The sequence below is a fragment of the Phyllostomus hastatus genome, unplaced genomic scaffold (assembly GCF_019186645.2).
Source record: "Phyllostomus hastatus isolate PE091 unplaced genomic scaffold, TTU_PhHast_1.1 phas_contig_148, whole genome shotgun sequence".
Classification (NCBI taxonomy): Eukaryota; Metazoa; Chordata; class Mammalia; order Chiroptera; family Phyllostomidae; genus Phyllostomus; species Phyllostomus hastatus.
Window position 1 is genome coordinate 13,314,838 of NW_025333607.1, and position 18,434 is coordinate 13,333,271.

At 45.4% G+C, this 18,434-nt stretch overlaps 1 protein-coding gene and 1 long non-coding RNA gene across 2 annotated transcripts in view; one reads left to right on the forward strand and one right to left on the reverse strand.

The window, feature by feature from the left end:
- Window positions 1–307: 307 nt before the first annotated feature.
- DEGS1 (delta 4-desaturase, sphingolipid 1) lies at window positions 308–11,588 on the reverse strand. Its single transcript, XM_045859905.1, has 3 exons — window positions 11,383–11,588; window positions 3,602–4,344; window positions 308–824 (listed from the first exon to the last, which is right to left on the reverse strand). Exons 1-3 carry the CDS (start codon window positions 11,462–11,464, stop codon window positions 678–680), a joined length of 972 nt encoding a protein of 323 aa, XP_045715861.1. The 5' UTR covers window positions 11,465–11,588; the 3' UTR covers window positions 308–677.
- A 332-nt stretch (window positions 11,589–11,920) lies between these two features.
- LOC123832279 overlaps window positions 11,921–18,434 on the forward strand; it is a 28,765-nt gene continuing 22,251 nt past the window's right edge. Inside the window, exons 1-2 of the long non-coding RNA XR_006788021.1 lie at window positions 11,921–12,398; window positions 13,509–13,579. This is a non-coding gene — a long non-coding RNA (uncharacterized LOC123832279). The remainder of the gene's footprint in view (window positions 12,399–13,508; window positions 13,580–18,434) is intronic.

The window sequence follows — 18,434 nt, forward strand, 5'->3', positions numbered from 1 at the left end:
ACAGGCAGTTTCCACTGCGCTGAAACGACACACGAGTCTCGGTCAGTCCTGGGGCTGCTTCTCACCTGAAAAAGGAGTCGGATGCTGGACACGTTGGATCCACAAAGGACTTTATTGGTAAGGCCATGCAGGATTCGGCAGTGTCTGTCTACGTCAGGTCCCACACACAAGAGTGAAAACTAGAAATGAGTAATTCAGCTTGCAGTGAAAGACATTTCCAGGCATTTTCTTCCTTTTTCTGGTGAAATTTTAAAGCTCACCCAGCATCCTGACTAGCATTTAATATAAAGACAGTAAAGTACAAAAATGTGATAAATACTATTTATTTTGATTAATTACTCAGGTTATTAGCTGTTTTAATAAAGTACTTTATAGTGAAAATAATACAGGAGAAGTAGCTTTGTACAAGCTTTTTGAATGATATGCTTACAAGATGTGAGACAGCCCCCCGGACAGCGACGGCACGGCGGCCACGTCCCCGCGAGGAAGGAGGAGCACACACGGACGCGCTGGCCGTGGCCAGTCGGGCAGGCTCCCCGGTGCCGCGGGGGCTCGCACTGGGGGACCGAGTGAAGGCGGCTTCTAACCACCACTGGTCTTCGCTGAGTGACGCCACAATTCCACCTTGTCGGCTACTGTGAGGTTTCAGAGAGGAATTCCTCTGGTCGTGACGACGTTTAGTCCAGTTCCACCTTGCCTTTCTGGTGCCTCTTCACTCTCGAGTAGGGACTGATGGTGTCGTCCATCACGAAGTCGTACAGGACTTTGATCCAGGAGTTGTAGTGGGGCAGGTTGTCATAGTACTCGGCCGCTATCTTCCTCACCTGGAAGGGAGAACACAAGGAGCGTGAGGGGAGGGGTTCGCCGCGTCCCACGAAGGGCACGGACAAGTGCTGGACGCAGACACCGAGAAACCGGCGGACCTTTCCTCCTCCTCACCTCTCCAGCCAAGTCATCGGTGAGGCAGCTGCATTTTTCTAAAAAGCAGCTTGCATTCGACCCCCTGGGAATGCTGACACTTTCCTATCAAGTTCTGAGGGACTACAAATACACTCTGATTCTTGGAACCTTTCACAACAGATACTTGTCATTTTCCAAGCACATGCTGCATGGCTGGCATTGTAAGACACAAAAGTAACAGCTGACCCCTGCCATCAAGGAACCTGCAAATACTGGTAGATTATAGAAACGAAGCATCTGCCCTGGCTGCTGTGGCTCAGTGGATGGAGTGCTGGCCTGTGAACTGAAAGGTCACCAGTTCAATTCCCGGTCAGGGCACATGCCTGGGTTGCGGGCCAGGTTCCCAGTTGAGGGTGTGGGAGAAGCAACCACAGACTGATGTGTCCCTCTTTTTCTCCCCACTCTCCCCCTCTCTAAAAATAGATAGTAAAATCTTTAAAAAAAAAAGAAAAAGAAATTAAGCATCTATCAAGTGCGCAAATTCTCCATCCCAAGTTGAAAATGTCTTTTAAAAATGACCACTGCGCGTGTGGCCAGGAAGCACAACTAATTAGCGCTGAGTGATGACAGTGGTTCTGAGGCTTCACAGAAACATACAAAAAACTGCCTTAGGGAATCGCAAAGGAAGACAAAAGAGCAGAATCCAAGAAGGTGAAAAGAGACAGCAGGAAAGAAAGGAACAATGTCGACATTTAAATTCCTCCTTCGATTTGGGAAATGTAATGTTTTCTGGTTGTGGAGAACCCGAGGAATGTACCACTCTCAAGGACAATGAGTCACACAGAGCTTTCTACGTATTCTCAGTCGCTCAGAAGAAGGAGAGCGACGTGACACCTTGGGGCCACAGCCCTTCAAGACGTCCCGGAGGTCCCTCAGGACGAAGGATGACCGACAGACCACACACATACAATTCACCTGGACCCAGGTCCACGCTGAACTGTAGCAAAGCCAGTAGTGATCAGTGCATGTGAACAGCTAGAATAGGTAGGGGACACTGTCTTTCCGAAAAAGGGAAAAAAGAGAACAAGATCATTCTTGACAGAGCTCCTTGGTATGTACTCCTTGACGGGAAAAGCCGGAGACAGGAGGCCGGAGAAGCCTGAGGAGGTTGCGTTAGCTCAGCTGAGGACTGCGGGGGCGGCGTGAATCGGAGGGGGATGAAGACACGCCGATGACCCAGGGGTCTAAAGTCAAATAACACTGAACCAAACCGAGTTTTCAGTTTGGGGTCGTTCAAGAAAATGACAAGTATGTGGTTTTACGGCAGAAAAGACTGTCTTGTTCAAGGGCAACCAGCTTTCTCCACAGCCTTTTAAAAAGTAAATAAGAATGCGCTTCCCCAGTTAGGGAGGAGGCAGCGGCCACCAGCTCTGCGCAGGCCAGCAGCACACGGGCAGGTGCAGAGCGGCGTGCCCTCACACAGCCGTGGGGTGCGCCTCCCCGTTTTACCTGGGAAACGGAGAACCTGCCGGAAAGCTGAAGGGGCCACGGGGCACACACCCACGTGCCCCTCACAGGCCCACCCCTAATGAGCACAGTTACTGTCACAGTCCGTCTCCGGGTCTGGTGGGAACCGCGCACCTGGCTTTGTCTGCCGGACCCTTGGAGGGCGAGCGGCAGGCCCCGTGTGACGGCTCGCCCCAGGGTTTCGCCCCTGCACAACCAACCTGCACCTCCCGAGGACAGGGCCGCCCTCCCACGGTCACGGTGCTGTCACCGGCCCGGAGAAACTTAACACGACACGTTCTCCAGTGCACGGTCAGACTCAGAGGTGCCCTACTGACCCAATGTCCTCTCTGGGTGTTTCTCTCCTCAATCAGGAACCACATCAATAACCAGATGTTAGATTTTTGAACAGTCAACATTTACAAACTTGGGAGGAAACCTATGAAACTGATTAGATGGAGATGATAGCATAAACTATCTGGCTATGATCCCCTTATATCCGCTTTTTAAAAAATCAGGAAAAGCTATTATTACGTTTCCTCCATACATCCTCAGAATTATGGAAACATTTTGATACTGGAACCGTGAAAACTACCCATTTGGAGGATGAAGTCTAGTAAGAGAATTCACCAGAAAGATACGCGAAGGTAGGAAGGTGGTCCTTCTGGAGGAGATGGAAGGACGAGGGTCTAAGTCCTTCCATTTCCTCCACAACCGACACACTGAACGCGGGAGACAGAGGCCCCCGCCCGCGGGACGCCGGCGGCACAGGAAACCGCGCTCCCCGGCTGTGCACGCGGCTGTGCACGCGGGGCTGCGGGCGTCCGCCGGCTCCCACCACACCCACCCCCCCACACCCACGTCTCAGCCCGGCCCCCGCGGCCTCGCAGTGACGAAGGTGGGGGGACCGCGGCCAGCCTCACGGAGGGGTCTCCTCCTCCACCCCTGGACCGCTTCACAAGCTGGCGGGCTGCAGACCCCCTCCCTTCTAAACCCTACGTGTTGCTGCTGCTCAGCTCTGGGACCCGGGAGCGAACTCTGCGCACGAGGCTGGCAGACTCGGGGCCGACACTCTTGTTTTCTTTGAGGAGAGGCTCACAAGATAGACTAGATCCCTCTTAAAATAGGCAAGTCGAGGCCAACCCCCACCACACAGCCCCCAGAAAGCCGGGGATGTGGCGCACCCCTCACTCACCAGCGGGAGGCTCTTCCCGGGAATGTTGGGGAAGTCGTGGTGCTCGTTGTGGTAGCCCACGTTGAAGGTGAGCAGGTTCAGAGGCCCGTAATACGAGTAGGTTTCGTGCCCCTTTAGGAACATGTAATGTTCAGCTATAAAATGTCCAGAAATCGGATGCAAACCTAGACCAAGCAAGGATGCTGCCAACATGTAGACTAAGGATTTAATTCCCAAAACGTAGTAAACGATCACGTCAAAGGTGAGCTGGACCAGAGTGTTGATAATTTCCAGGTGAGTAACTGGTTTGGGGTTGATGAACAGAGGCCGGAAAGCGTAGAAGAGAGGCTGAAGAACGACCCATATGAACTTCCTGAAAGTGGTGCAGAAGAACCAGCCTTCAAAATCAGTGGGGATGTCCACGTCGATGCCGTCACCTCCGAGGTAGCGATGGTGGTCCATGTGATACCTCTTGAAGGAAATGGAGTAGGGAACGCCAATAGGGAGGTTAGCAAATATTCCAAACCAGCGGTTCCACATGGCTTTGTAGTGGCCAAAGGCGCTGTTGTGGGACAACTCATGAATGGCCAGAGTCATCGAGTGGTTAAGGCAGCTGCCGAAGGCATACGCCCAAAACAGGACCCATTTCCAGTCCAAGTCCTTGACTAGGTAGAGTGCGACCAGCTGGGTGAGGACCATCATGACGACAATCCATATCAGGTTGGGGTCCGGCTTCATCAGGGATTTTATCTCCGGATACTTGGCTGTAAAGAAAACAAACAAAATCAGGAACCGGGAAAAGTACACAGTTCTACAATTATAATTAAATCGACATCAGTTAAATGTGTTGTTAACACATTAATCTTTTCCAAATCATTACATGCCCTCTATGAGACTTTATCTCCTCCAAGAGTAGAGTCTAATAGCAACCTTGTTTATTTTATTTTTTAATATATTTTATTAATTATGCTATTATAGTTGTCTCATTTCTCCCCCTTTATTCTCCTTTGCCCTGCACACCCCCTCCCACCCGCATTCCCCCCTTTAGTTCATGTCCATGGGTTGTACATATAAGTTCTTTGACTTCTACATTTCCTATACTATTCTTACCCTCCCCCTATTTTCTACCTATCATTTATGCTACTTATTCTCTGTACTTCCCCCCCTCCCCTTCCCATTCCCCCTCTGATAACCCTCCATTTGATCTGCCTTTCTGTGATTCTGTTCCTGTTCTAGTTGTCTGCTTAGTTTGTTTTTGTTTTAGTTTCAGTTGTTAATAACTGTGAGTTTGTTGTCATTTTACTGTTCGTATTTTTTATCTTCTTTTCCTTAGATAAGTCCCTTTATCATTTCATATAATAAGGGCTTGGTGATGATGAATTCTTTTAACTTGACCTTATCTGGGAAGCACTTTATCTGCCCTTCCATTCTAAATGATAGCTTTGTAGGTGTTTGCCTTTCATGACTTTGAATACTTCTTTCCAGCCCCCTAATATTAATAGCAAGATTATTAAATACCGTATCACAACAAACTGAGAACTTATGTAGGAAAATATCAGCCTCAAATGTAGACTCTCCATGTTAACTTGGTTTTTGTTTTAGGTGTGGTTGTTAATAATTGTGAGTTTGCTGTCATTTTACTCTTCATATTTTTTATATTTTTCTTAGATAAATCCCTTTAACATTTCACATAATAAGGGCTTGGTGATGATGAACTCCTTTACCTTGATCTTTCACCCATAACAATTCTTTATAAAGCTTTTAAGATTTACACAGTTAAACTAAGGGTAACGGCAGGTTCTTCCCTGGACCCTACCACCCAGAGAGAATGTCCTTGGTTTTACATGTGCTGTCACCCGTGTTGGGCCCAGGAAGGCAAAAGTTCTGAAGGAGGACCTTTTTCTTGGGACAAGTCATTCAGAATGTTCTTGAAAAGATAAAGAAGGGAAAAGAATAGCTTCATCCTCTTCTATCTAGTGAAATGAAGAATTCAATAAAAGCTTAAAATGCAACACAGGAAGTTAAACTTAAGTCCAATGTTATATAAAGAAATAAAGGTAGTGTTTAAAGTTCAAAGTGAGTAACTCCTCTAGTTTCTTTACCCTTTCTGTCTCCAATCTCTAATCTCCAATCTTTGTTGGTATTAATTCATCTTATGTTAATAATTTTGCAGGCAATAAAAAAAAAAAGAAATCTTAGAGGCCTAGAAGTGAACTAAACTAATTTCCCTGGCGTAAGTGAAGGGTTCAAATAAGCCATTCGTTAAAATATAAACATTTTAGAAGCAATTCACCAAGAGCAGAATAACAACTTCAGTCTATTGGTGTACAAGTAATAATTCTTTCGTACTAAAATGTGTTATCTCTATTTAGACAGAGCTCCAGAATTTTTACCTTATATAAGACGATTAAATTGACAAAACGATAGAAAACAACAGACATTTTGTAGGCACTCTAAAATCATGAAACCTCGCCTTCCAGTCAAGATGGTGGCATAGGCAGACACGGCTCACCTTTTTGCACAATCACATCAAAATTACAACTAAAATAGGGAGCAATCATTCAGAACCGTCAGAAATGGAGTTGAATGGAAGTCTAGCAACTTGGAGATCCCCAGAGACTCCGCCCCACCCAACTTATGAGCCCACCCAAGCTGCATTTCCATATGAATGGCTAGACTTGGCTCATGCTTCACAACTTCCTAAATCCTCTCAAACAAGCAACAGCTGGCCTTAGTGAGCCCTAGGCCCAGCACCAGCAGCAGCCAGCCTAGATTCACAGCTTGGCTTTGCCTGGAATCTCCAAGCCCAGCACAAGTAGCACCATCTCAGATTGCTTTATAGCTCAGGCAGGGTGCTCCAGACAAAACACAGGTGGGAACTGACCTTGGCCTGCACCACCTAGGAAACCCCAGGACCAGCAAACTCAGTGAACGGCTACAGACCACATCACAGCACCACCACCCAGCCCCTGCACAGCTGAACCTCCACGGAAGGCGGAGGTGGGTGGTCAGTGGTCAAAGCCAGTCCCTGTAGCTGGCTGGCCTGGGTAAATCCCTCCCCTCGGTCTGCCAACAGCAACCAAGACTCAGCTACACAAGGAAGGTGTACTCAGCCCACACGAAGGGTGACCCTTGAGTATTTTAGCTTGGATGATAGGGAGGCTGTGCCACTGGACCCTACAGGACACCTACTACATTAGGCCACACTACCAAGACACGGAGTCAAAGCAGCTCTACCTAAAACATAGAATCAAATGCAGGGAGGCTGCCAAAATGAGGAGAGAAAGAAACATGGCCCAAATGAAAGAACAGATCAAGACTCCAAAAAAAGAGCTAAACGAAGTGGAGATAAGCAATTTATCAGATGCAGAGTTCAAAACACTGGTTACAAGGATGCTCAAGGAACTTAGTGAGGGCCTCAACAGCATAAAAAAGATCGAGTCAGAAACAAAGGATACATGAACTGAAATAAAGAACAATTTACAGGGAAACAACAGTAGAGTGGATGAAGCCAAGAATCAAATCAATGATTCAGACATAAGGAACCAAAAAAACCCAGTCAGAATAATAAGAATAAAAAAGAATTAAAAAAAAAAATAAGGATAGTATGAGCAGCCCCTGGGGCAACTTCAAGAGGTCCAACATTCAGATCATAGGGGTGCCAGAAGGAGAAAAGAGCAAGAAATTAAAATCTATTTGAAAAAATAGTGAAAGAAAACTTCCCTAATTTGGTGAAGGAAGTAGATATGCAAGTCCAGGAAGCACAGAGTCCCAAGCAAGATGAGTTCAAAGAGGCCCACTCCAAGGCACATCATAAGTAAAATGCCAAAGGTTAAAGATAAAGAGAGAATCTTAAATGCAGCAAGAGAAGTTAGTTAACCTACAACGGAGTTCCCATAAGACTTTCAGCTGATTCCTCAAAATAAACTTTGCAGGCTAGAGGGGATTAGCAAGAAATATTCAAAGTCATGAAAAGCAGGGACCTACAGCCAAGATTGTTCTACCCAGCAAAGCTATCATTTAGAATCAAAGGGTAAGTAAAGAGCTTCCCCGATAAGAAAACACTAAAGAAGTTCATCATTACCAAACAATTATATGAAATGTTAAAGGGACTTATTTAAGAAAAGGAAGATGAAAACTGTGAACAATAAAATGGCAAAAAAACCCCACAAACGTATCTATCAACCATCGAGTCTAAAGAACAAACTAAACAAACAAGAACACAGGATTATGGATACAGAGAGTGGTTTGATGGCTGCCAGATGGAAGGGGGTGTAGGGAAATGGGTGAAGAGGTGAGGGGATTAAGAAGTACAAATAGGTAGTTACAGAATAGCCCTGGGGATGTAAAGTCCAGTATAGGAAATGGAGCTTATACCTGTGACCCAGGGACATGAACAATGGTGGGGGGACTGCCCATGGGAGTGGGGGAGCTCAGTGGAGAGGGACAAAAGGGGAAAAATCAGGACAACTGTAATAGTATTATCAGTAAAATATAATTAAAAAAATAAAATCATGAAACTTATATAACTCTTCTCTCAGACAGTCAAATCAACTTGCTCCAAGTAATCCTGTACCAAATGTTTGCAAAGTATAATATATAAAAATCAATACCACAAGGGTGCCAACATAAGTAAGTGGGGAGTGAATACGCTCTTCAAAAACAGTGCTGGAACAACTGGTTATCCGCATGCAAAATAATAAAGTCGGATCTCTTCCTTACACCACACACAATAATGAACACAGGCCTAAATAAAAGGGAACTATAAAACTCATAACAGAACAAAGTTATGTAAATGTCTAACTGCTATGGTGTCCACCTGAAACTAATATAATATTCAACATCAACTGCAACAGAAAAATTTTTTGAAAGAAAAAAGTAAATTTTTGTAAAGATGATACCAAAAGCATAAGTAAGGACAAAAGAAAACAACTCGTAAACTGGACTGCCTCAAAAACTTCTGTGTTGCAGATGACACCACCAGTAGAGTGAAAAGACAGCCCACAGAACAGGAGGAAATGTTTGCAAATCATCTGCTTTGTAAGTGACTTGTATCTAGAATATATAGAGAACTCTTAAGAGTCTCACAATTACTAATCCAATTGAAAATGGACAGAGAATCCGGACATTTTCCCAAAGCAGATACACAACTGGCCAGTAAGTGGTGACACATGCGAGATACTGGACATCGCCAGTCATTAGGAAAACACAAACTGAAACCAAAATGAGGTGCCGCTGCACACCCACCGCAAAGGCTGTGTATGTCACACCAAAGAGCGGCAACAACGAGGATGTGGGGGAACTGGAACGATGCACCGCAGAGCTGGTAACAATCTAAAATGGCGCAGCTGGTTCCTCAACACGTTCAAGTTAGTGGCAATTCCACCCCCAGGCAGGTAGCTACCTTCCAGAAATAAACACATTCGTCTGGACAGTAACTTGTGATGGGGACGTTCACAGCAGCACTGTTCATAATAGTCAAAAGGGGAAAACGACCCAAAAGCCTACTGAATGATGAATGGATGAATGAAGTGGGGTACAGCCGTTCAGTAGAATACTATTCAGCCGCCAAAAAATGGAGTACTTATACACGCTGCAGCACGAATGAACCTCGGAAACAGTGTGCTGGGGGAAAGCAGCCAGTCACAAAAGACCAAGTATTGCATGGTTTCATTTTTAAGAGGTGTCCAGAACGAGCGAATCTATAGACACAGAAAGGAGATTAGTGGTTGTCTAGATAGCACTGGGGGTTGAAAGTGGGGGCCAGGGCCTGCTAATGAGTGTAGGGTTTCTTTGGGGGTGGCAGTGAAGTCCTCAAAATTAGACTGAAATGATCATTAGAGAACATCGAGTATACTAAAACACTGAATTGTACACTTTACATGGGTGCATTTTATAGTCTGTGAATTATATCTTAAAGCTGTTAAAAAAATACTATTTCCCCACGGAAGTAAAGCTGAAAAAGGAGCACTTCCTGTGATTTAGGATTCGACCCACAAGTAATAGTCTAATCCCAAACCCTCATAATTTCACGTAGATGCCTTTTAATGTTGCTTTATTTAATGTAACTCTAAATGTACATTTAGTGTTCAGACGCTGGTTGTTCAACAACCTACTGATGCTCCTTCATGCTTCTCTCCCCCCAAAACCTGGCACATTTCAGAAATATCTCTTAACAGGTACGTTTAATGTAAACAGATCTCCAGATCCTTATCTTTGCTGATACTCCACCCCTGAAATGGAACACCGAGCAGTATTTACCCCTGATGGGAAGATAATCAAATACATTTTCATTGAGAAATACGGAGTCACTTTAACTTTTGAAGTGAAATGGTTCAGTGATAAGTGTGTGGGGAAAAAAGGCCGTGTGGAGATAAGCACCAATAAGCACCTTTTTACTTCCTTGATTTTCTGAATATTAAACAGCTAATAACCAGTATTCAGGAGTTGGTTTTCACAGGGTGGGCACCTCATTATTCTTAGGCAACATGTTGATAAGGCGTATCTCTTATGTGTGGTTTGCAAAATACGCCTTAATTAAAAATAAAAAGAAAGCATTCAAGAACCAAAGTCTCTTAAAAGGCTACCTTTAATAGCCACTGTAAAGGTTCAAGCTCCCAATTTCATGATTTTGAAAATTCATTTCAAAGGGGTCCACTAACTCCTTTCTGTAAAAACATGAAATTCCTAACTTTAGATTCCTCGGCAAAAATCAGGGGCTTGCTCTTTGTTCTCAATGGACAAACAGATGCCAAGAAGGAAAACTAGGGATGAAATACCAGGTATGAGCAAAAATTCCTGTAATTCAACCCCCCCTTTAGTTTCCTTATGTTTTAAGTAATAAATAAAAAAGTTAAAAGCATTTGGTTTGGAGGAAGTCTAACCCAGACTGGAATGCCCCTAACATTTACCTATTCACTCCGACTAATTATTGGAAAGATTAGTCTGGGTGATGCTGATGAAACACAGTGCCTGGCGTATCATGAAGCCCGAGTGAGAGAAGCGAATTCTCAATATAATATAAAAGCTCCAAATAGCTGAGCGCCTTACACCTCTGGAGAATTGACTAGGCCTCGTTTTCTTGGAGTAAAGGGCCCTAAATTAGCAAACTGGGGACCAGGAGGCTAATTTTGGCACGTCTTCCATACTTCAGTCTTCCCCTGCACAGAACCAGGATGGATGGAAAATACCTGTGAATCTTGCCCTTCCTGTGCCTCGGGTGAGTTGTGAGGGTCAAAGAGAAAACAGGCGTCGGCGCACAGGACGCGTCGCATCCGTGAAGCCCCAGGGGTCGCACCGGTCGGGTCCCAGGCCCTCCCCGGAGACAGGGCGGCCGCCGCCCTAGCCTTGATGGCGGGCGCGTGGACCCCCGAGGTTCCGGGGCTACGCCCTGCCCCGCACACGCGCGCAGCCTAGCTTCGCCGCGGCCCAATGTGGGGAGGAGGCGCAGGCAGAAACGGCGCCCACCGGGGCACGGGAACTGCAAAATGAGAGGATCCACCCAAGGGTTGCCTAGAAGGAGGATCGGACCCCTTCGTCTCAACCAGATGCCTGAGCCTCCTGGAGGAAGGGCGGCATCCACGCGGCAGGGCAATCGCGCCGGAACCTCCCCGCCGCCCCCCGGCCCCGGCCCGAGCCCTCGCCGTCCATCCCGGGGCGGGCAGGCGGCGGTGGGAGGAGGAGAGAGCCAGCTCGTAACCGGCCTGGGGCGCCCGGGGGCGCGCAGGGCCTACGCGGGCAGAGCGCGCCCGGGAGGCGGGAGGCCGCGCAGGCACATAACGGGGAGCAGGCTCGGTCCTCACCCAGGATCTCCTTGCGCCGACTGGCGTGGGGCTCGTCGGTGTAGACCCACTCGAAGTCTTCCCGCGAAACGCGGTTCCCCATGGCAGCGGCGGTTCGCGGACCCGCTCCCGGCCCGGCTCCTAGAACGGAGAGGCGGCGGCGGCGTCGGGAACAGCCGGCTGGTATCAGCGGGCTGCTGGCGGTGGAAAGCTGACGAGGGACAGGGCGGAGTCTCGAGGCCCCGCCCCGCCTCGTGGCCCCGCCCCCTTCCGCCCAACGGAGCGTGAGCGGCGTGCGCGACGCTCGTGGGCCCCTGCGCGGGTCCGGGGTTCCCCGGCTGGTGACGCGACGTTCTGACTTCTGTGGCTCCGCCACCCGGTGGGAAGCCGAGCTTCTGCGAGTCCCGGCCCCTCCGGCCTGTGCCGCCCCGCGCCCTTGCCCGCGCCCGTACCCGCGCCGGAGCCCGGGAAAAAGGTGGATAAGGAAGGAAATCGTGCTCCGCTTTAGCGCTTTGGAGAAGGCCGGTGCTCGGCCACGAGGATCCTTGGTCATTAATAAGTGACGAAGTGGCAACGCCCCAAGTTTTAATGGTGAAAAGCAAATGCTTCATTGAGCCTCAAAAGGCTGCCTCCTGGAAATAATGCCTCAGGAAAAAAAGCGGAGTGTGTGGCAGAAATGTGAGGGGAAAATGATGAGGAATGCGCCCTCTTGCCTCAATAATTCTAGTGTGACCATTTGTCGTACCAGATGATTGCCCCACTTGACATCTGTTGCAGAAGTCATCTGAAGCGCAGCCTCTTCCGGAGGGAGGAAACATTTTGTTGCGAAATGAGTTACCACTTCTCTATGGAAAAAAAAAAAGACTGAAGTTACGAAGAGAGAGACAGCCATAGTGCACTCACAGTAAAACGCACGTACAGACCCCAAATCCGGTCAAAACCCTGGATCCACCTGCTAATATATAGGACTAGGAAACCCACAGAGCAGGGGAGGATGTTCAACTACGCAGCAGAAGTGCACCAGCAAGATCCTGACGGTGGGAGCCTCTAGGTTCTTTAATAAATAAAATGCAGTGGGGGAAACAAGAAAAGAGGAACCGTATAGATTAAAAGATGCTTAAACGACCTATCGGCCAATTGCAATGTACTGACCTTTTGATGGATTCATATGTTCAAAGTTTTTTGAAAAAACTGACAGATAATTCAAATATTGTTTGGCTATGTGGCAGTATGAAGAAAGTATTGTCTATTTCTTCTATTTCTTTTTTTCTTTTTTTTAAATTTTTCTTTTTTTTTATTTTAACCATTGTTTTATTGTTCATATCTTTAGTGTAATAATAGTATTGTGGTTGTACTTTTTTTCTTTTAAGTCCATACCTTTTAGAGATTCATACCAGGGGTATAAATCTCACAAACCAATAGATTATGGTCCAGTCAGCCCTCAGTAACCTCACTGGTCCTGGGACCACTTTGGATGCTGAGTATCAGGTGCCTCATATAAAATGGTGCAGTATTTGCTCATAGCCTATATGATCCTCCTGTATACTTGAATCTCTAGATTACTTATGATACCTAATACAATGCAATGTAAATAGTCGATGTACTGTATTGTTTAAGGAATAATCACAAGAGAAAAATGTCCATGTTCAGTCAGTATAGATGCAGCCACCGTAGGCCTGCCAACATAGCTTTTTTTTCCCCAAGTATTTTTAATCCTTGGTTGAATCTGCAGGTGCAGAACCTGTGGATATGGAGGGCTGACTGTACATGCAATTCCCCATACGTGTGATACTATACCAGCAGTCAAGAAAAAGAGGAAGTTCTTTGTGCTGATATGAGCTGCTTTCCAAGATGTACTATTAAGTGCAAAACACCAGGTTTGGGGGCAGTGTATGTCTAATACACATATACGATTCCTTGGATATGCATAACATATTTCAAAAGACACCCAAAATGATTACATAAGTGGGAGTCTAAGGGAATGTGGATTTTCACATTCTAAAGAGAAGGAAAAAGAATTTGACTCCGGCACGGTTGTGGAGATTGACAAACAGTTTGATTACACATACACATATTTCTTTAGTTAAGACTTCTAGAAGTTCTTAATATGTTATCTAGCTTTCATATCTTTTCCTTACTCTTGCCAGGTGATTTATCTTCAGGCAATCATACCAGTTCTTCTAGAAAGACACTATCCAGTCTGCTGTGAAATGCCCAGGTGAGTCCCAGCAGTTCCTGATGCCATGAGGAAATTGCAGGTGAGGTCGTTTTCAGATCCTACTTGTGCAATCAGGGTGTCCTTCCACACTAATTTTTCATGTTCCATTTGTTTGATAATTGGATGGGCAATCCATTGTTAATACTATTTTGGTAATGACACAGTTGAGTTCTAGTAATGGTGTTGAAAGCCCATGGGTAGCTTTACTAACTTTAATTCACAGAACAGTAATTACAAAAGGCATTCTTTATTCAGTTGAACACACCTTAGTCATAATAATAACAACTTTATGTCCTCTAGTCCTTGACACCAAATAAAAGACAACTCTTCTCATCAGTGGTTAATTGCCAATAAATATCTTGTCTTACTTATTTTAAAATGTGTTATTTAATTAGAAAACTGGCACATACAAATGGGCAGAACAGTCCCCACGTGTGTCTGTAATTAAAGCTGACAGTGTGTTGGGGGCAAAACTACACCTTGCCCGTCCCATATTCTGCTCTGCTGGCCTCACTCAGTGTCTCTGGTGCTGCCCAGTTTTGGGGGTGTCATACACACTGGACCTGTCTCCCCTGGACTCCTGCAGCGTTGCTCAACTCATTTGCTTGTTCTAATTTTTTTAGAGGGTTCTTTAGGATTTTTCATATACAAGATCACGTCATCTGTCAATGAGATAGTTTTACTTTTTCCTCGCTGGTCTGGATGCCTTTTATTTGATCTGCCTAACTAGCAGCTTTGATTAAAACTTCCTAAAACTCATATTAGGGATTTTTAAGGAATCCCTAATAGCCAAAAACGATCCTGAAAAAGAACAACATTTCCAGTGTTTAAAACTTACTGCAAAGCACCCTGACCCATGCGGCTCCATTGGTTGGGTGCCATCAAAAAAAGAGAAAGGTCTTCAGTCCAGGCACATGTCTGGGTTGTGGGGCTGGTTCCCAGTTGGGACGCATAGGAGAGGCAACCGACCAATGTTTCTCTCCTTCTGTTTCTCCCTCTCTTCTCCTCTCTTTATTTTTAAATAAGTAAAATCTTTTTAAAAAACTTACTACAAAGCTACAGTAATCAAAACAGTGTGGTACTGCCATAAAAACAAACATAGACTAATAGAATACAACAGAGAGTCCAGACATAAACCCTTGCATATTTGGTCAGTGAATATTGACAAGCGTGCCAAGAGCATTCAGTGGGGCAAAGAGCAAACATTCTTTTCAATAAATGGTACTGAGAAACTGGACCCTTACCTAAGATGATACACAAAAATTAACTCAAAATAGATCTATGACCTAACTGTAAAATCTAAAACTTATAAGAAAACATAGGGCAAAATCTGCATGACTTTGGGACTTAGCAGTGATTTCTTGGGTAACAAAAGAAAAAAAAACATAAATTGGACTTTATGAAAGAGAAAATATTGTGTGGATCAAAAGACATTATTGAGCCCTGGCTGGCATAGCTCAGTGGATTGAGTGTGGGCTGTGAACCAAGGCGTCACAGGTTCGATTCCCAGTCAGGGTACATGCCTGGGTTGTAAGCCATGGGCCCCCAGCAACCGCACATTGATGTTTCTCTTTCTCTCTTTCTCCCTCCCTTCCCTCTCTAAAAATAAATCAATAAAATCTTAAAAAAAAAAAGACATTATTGAGTTAAAGCGCCACCCACAGAATGGGAGTAAATATTTGCAAGTGATATGTCTTACAAAGAATTAAGATCCAGAACAGATGTGAATCCTCCAAATTTTGTCCTATTTTTGACTTTTAACTCCATTCTGTTGGGGTCACCAAACACATTTTCTCTGACTGAAACCCTTTTAAGTTTTTTGAGAATTATTTTATGGCCTAAAATGGGGTGTATCATAGACGTAGTTCCATGTGCACTTGAAAGGAAGGTGTATTCTGCTGTTTTTGTGTAGAATGTTCTACAGATACTCTTCTAAGGTCTAGAGAATATATGGTGTCATCCAGCCTCTGTTCCCTTGTGGATCATCTGTCTGGTTCTATTCATTACTGAAACGGGGTATTGGAGTCCCCAGCTATTACTGCTGAGTTCCGTCAGTTCTGCTTCCTGTATTTTGGGATTCTGTTCTTACGTGCCTGTCCTCTGAACCTTAGGAGAGACTTCGGTGGCCTAGAGCTGCCATTATCAAGGTGTGTTGCCTGTGCAATTCACGGTTACCCCAGTAATGGAAAAGGTGTTACCTTCAATAATCTCCAAGGTCTCTTTCTGTTCTAGGATTCTAAGAGATGCCAAAAACTAAGGTCGATTAAAAGTAAATTCCTCCAGGAAGCTAGAAGGCCTATAAGAGTACACAAACTGTTTTGTGTGGCTTAAAAAGAAAATAATATGTAGCCCTGGCTGGTGTGGCTCAGTGGATTAAGGGCCAGCCTGTGAACTGAAAGATTGTGGTTTGATTTCTGGTCAGGGCACATGCCCAGGTTGCAGGCCAGGTCCCCAGTTGGGAGCATAAGAGAGGCAACCATTGGGTGTATCACTCACATATTGATGTTTCTCTCCTTCTCTTTTTCCCTCCATTCCTGTCTCTCTCAAAATAAGTAAATAAAATCTTTTTTAAAAAGAAAATAATATGTATATTTTCAAAGTACAGAAAACAATTCACAAATATGTGTTTGTGTGTGTGTATATATAGATAAATACATACAAGGCCTGTCTAGAATGTATCCAGCCATGTACTATGAAAAAGAGAGACATTTATTGAAGAAGATATAAGAAACACTGTACATAGGACAGTGACTCCTCAGTCCCCTTCAAAGTAGCACCTTGGGACCTCCCACAGTTCTCCCAATCACCATAATCCACTCCATCGTATTTTCCCAAATCTCATCAATGGTCTGAAATCCCTTTCCCTTTCTGGGAAAAGCCAGAAGTCTCAGGGCACCAAATCTCAGCTGTAGGGGGTGCTGAGTCACCTGGGTCATTTGATGTTTCACCAGAAAACTGCACAAGTAGTAACGCATGAGCAGGCGCATTGTCGTGATGAAGCTGCCAGCCACCAGTTGCCCATAGCGGCAGCCTTCTGAGTCATCCGAATAGTTTCCACAGAGGAATGTTCAGGCTGAACGCAAGATTTGATGCAGATTTGTTGCTCTATTCACTCAGTTATTTTGAATGTGACAGCCACACAGTGCACATACTCAGTGTCTACTGCCCCCACGGACTAGTACAGTGAAGTCGTCATTGTTCATGCATGCGCATTTCAGTCCACTCTCCTTGGCTGCCAGGTCACATCGATGTCACGTAAACTGTTCTCATTATATTAACGATGGCTGGACTTTTTCCAGACAGACCTTGTATGAGGCATTGACTGAATGTATTTTCTTAGTCCCTGATTTAAGAGTGTGTGTGCGTGTGTGCACTCATATACATAAATAACCTGTATCTGTTTCTTTGGTGTCACGTGTGTATTTCTAGGTATCACCACCACTATTGATTATTTACTCTCTGCTCACTGTGCCTTGGGTTCTGTATATTCCTTGGACATACATCCCTTTATTGTCATCCTCCATGGATGACACAAACTGCCTTTCACTGCTGCCTTGGAACTGGGGGGCAGCTGCTCTGGCAGCACCTGGGCTCATAGAAATTGGTTATCTGCAGAGCTGAAGCCCTCTCTCGTAAGCTCCCTCCAGCCCTCCACGGGAAAAACAAATACTGGATGGAGCCTTCCCTTCCTTCCCGGACTCACTCATACTGTTTACACTGCTGCTTCACATTCTAATTAGAAACTGGCTCTTGTGCAATCTAAAGAAAAAGGGGAGAAGAGAATTTAAAGAAAACACAAAAGCTGGGAAGGTTGAAAGCTATTTAGTTGACTTTTTAAAAGATTTTATTTATTTATTTTTTTAGAGAGGGAAGGGAGGGAGAAAGAAAGAGGAAAACATCAATGTGCTGTTGCTGGGGGCCGTGGCCTGCAACCCAGGAATGTGCCCTGACTGGGAATCGAAACTGCGATACCTGGTTCTCAGCCTACGTTCAATCCACTGAGCTACGCCAGCCGGGGCAGCTGTTTAGTTGATTTTAGTCCTATGAACAGAACTTGCTGAATTTCAGGGAGTTCATCCTTGGTTTGTATTTCCTTTCTAATCATAATTTGGACTTTTTGCACAAACATCCACCACTCCAGTTTTCTCCCCCCTGACAATTCCCTACAATTTTCCTTTGAGGAAATGACTCACCAAAACCAGAGGGATGCATATAAGCAAGTTGAGACATACTTTTCTGGACAAAACAATCTTTAAATAGGTCCTGTAAGAATTGTTTCAGGAATTAATGGGAAGTTTATAAATAAAGGAGACATTTGATTTTTAAAAAAAAACAATAATATTGGTAAAGATCCTGGCTTTCCTGGCACTGTGAATGTCACGTGGCGGCTGAGCCACCCAAAGGCCACACATAGAACTGGAGTTCCACCTTGAGCCACTTTCTGAAGACTGGGAGAGGTGGCAGCAGCCTTTACTCCCCTTTCTGCGCTGGCTGAGTGACTGGGATGAAGAGACGGTGCTGGGATAAATGGGAACCACCCTCTGTCACCTGCACCCTGCAGCACGAATCCTGCCCTGGTTGCCATCATACAGTAAAGCGAATGTGGACCTGCTGTGGCCTCAGACCACGTCTACTGCTGGGACTGCCTCCGACTTGAGATTGCAGGTTCTCGAAGCCATCGTGAAGCTTTCTACCTGTGTGCCTGGGGTGAATCCGTGGCGTCCTTCAAGGCCAGCCTCTTCCTGATTTTCAGTTTCATGTTAGTCTTAACATGAGGGATTCGGGCATTGACTACTTCCAGCAGACGTATGGAATACTCATCTGTATGTTTATTGCTAAGTGGAGAATTAACGCG

Bases quoted from the DNA above. Each gene is read 5' to 3' on its own strand.
- DEGS1 (XM_045859905.1), bottom strand. From the start codon at position 11,464: ATGGGGAACCGCGTTTCGCGGGAAGACTTCGAGTGGGTCTACACCGAC. The intron at 4,345-11,382 runs GTGAGGACCGAG...TTTTCTTTACAG, and splicing joins TCGGCGCAAGGAGATCCTGG to CCAAGTATCCGGAGATAAAA. The intron at 825-3,601 runs GTGAGTGAGGGG...TCTCCCTTCCAG, and splicing joins CCGGGAAGAGCCTCCCGCTG to GTGAGGAAGATAGCGGCCGA.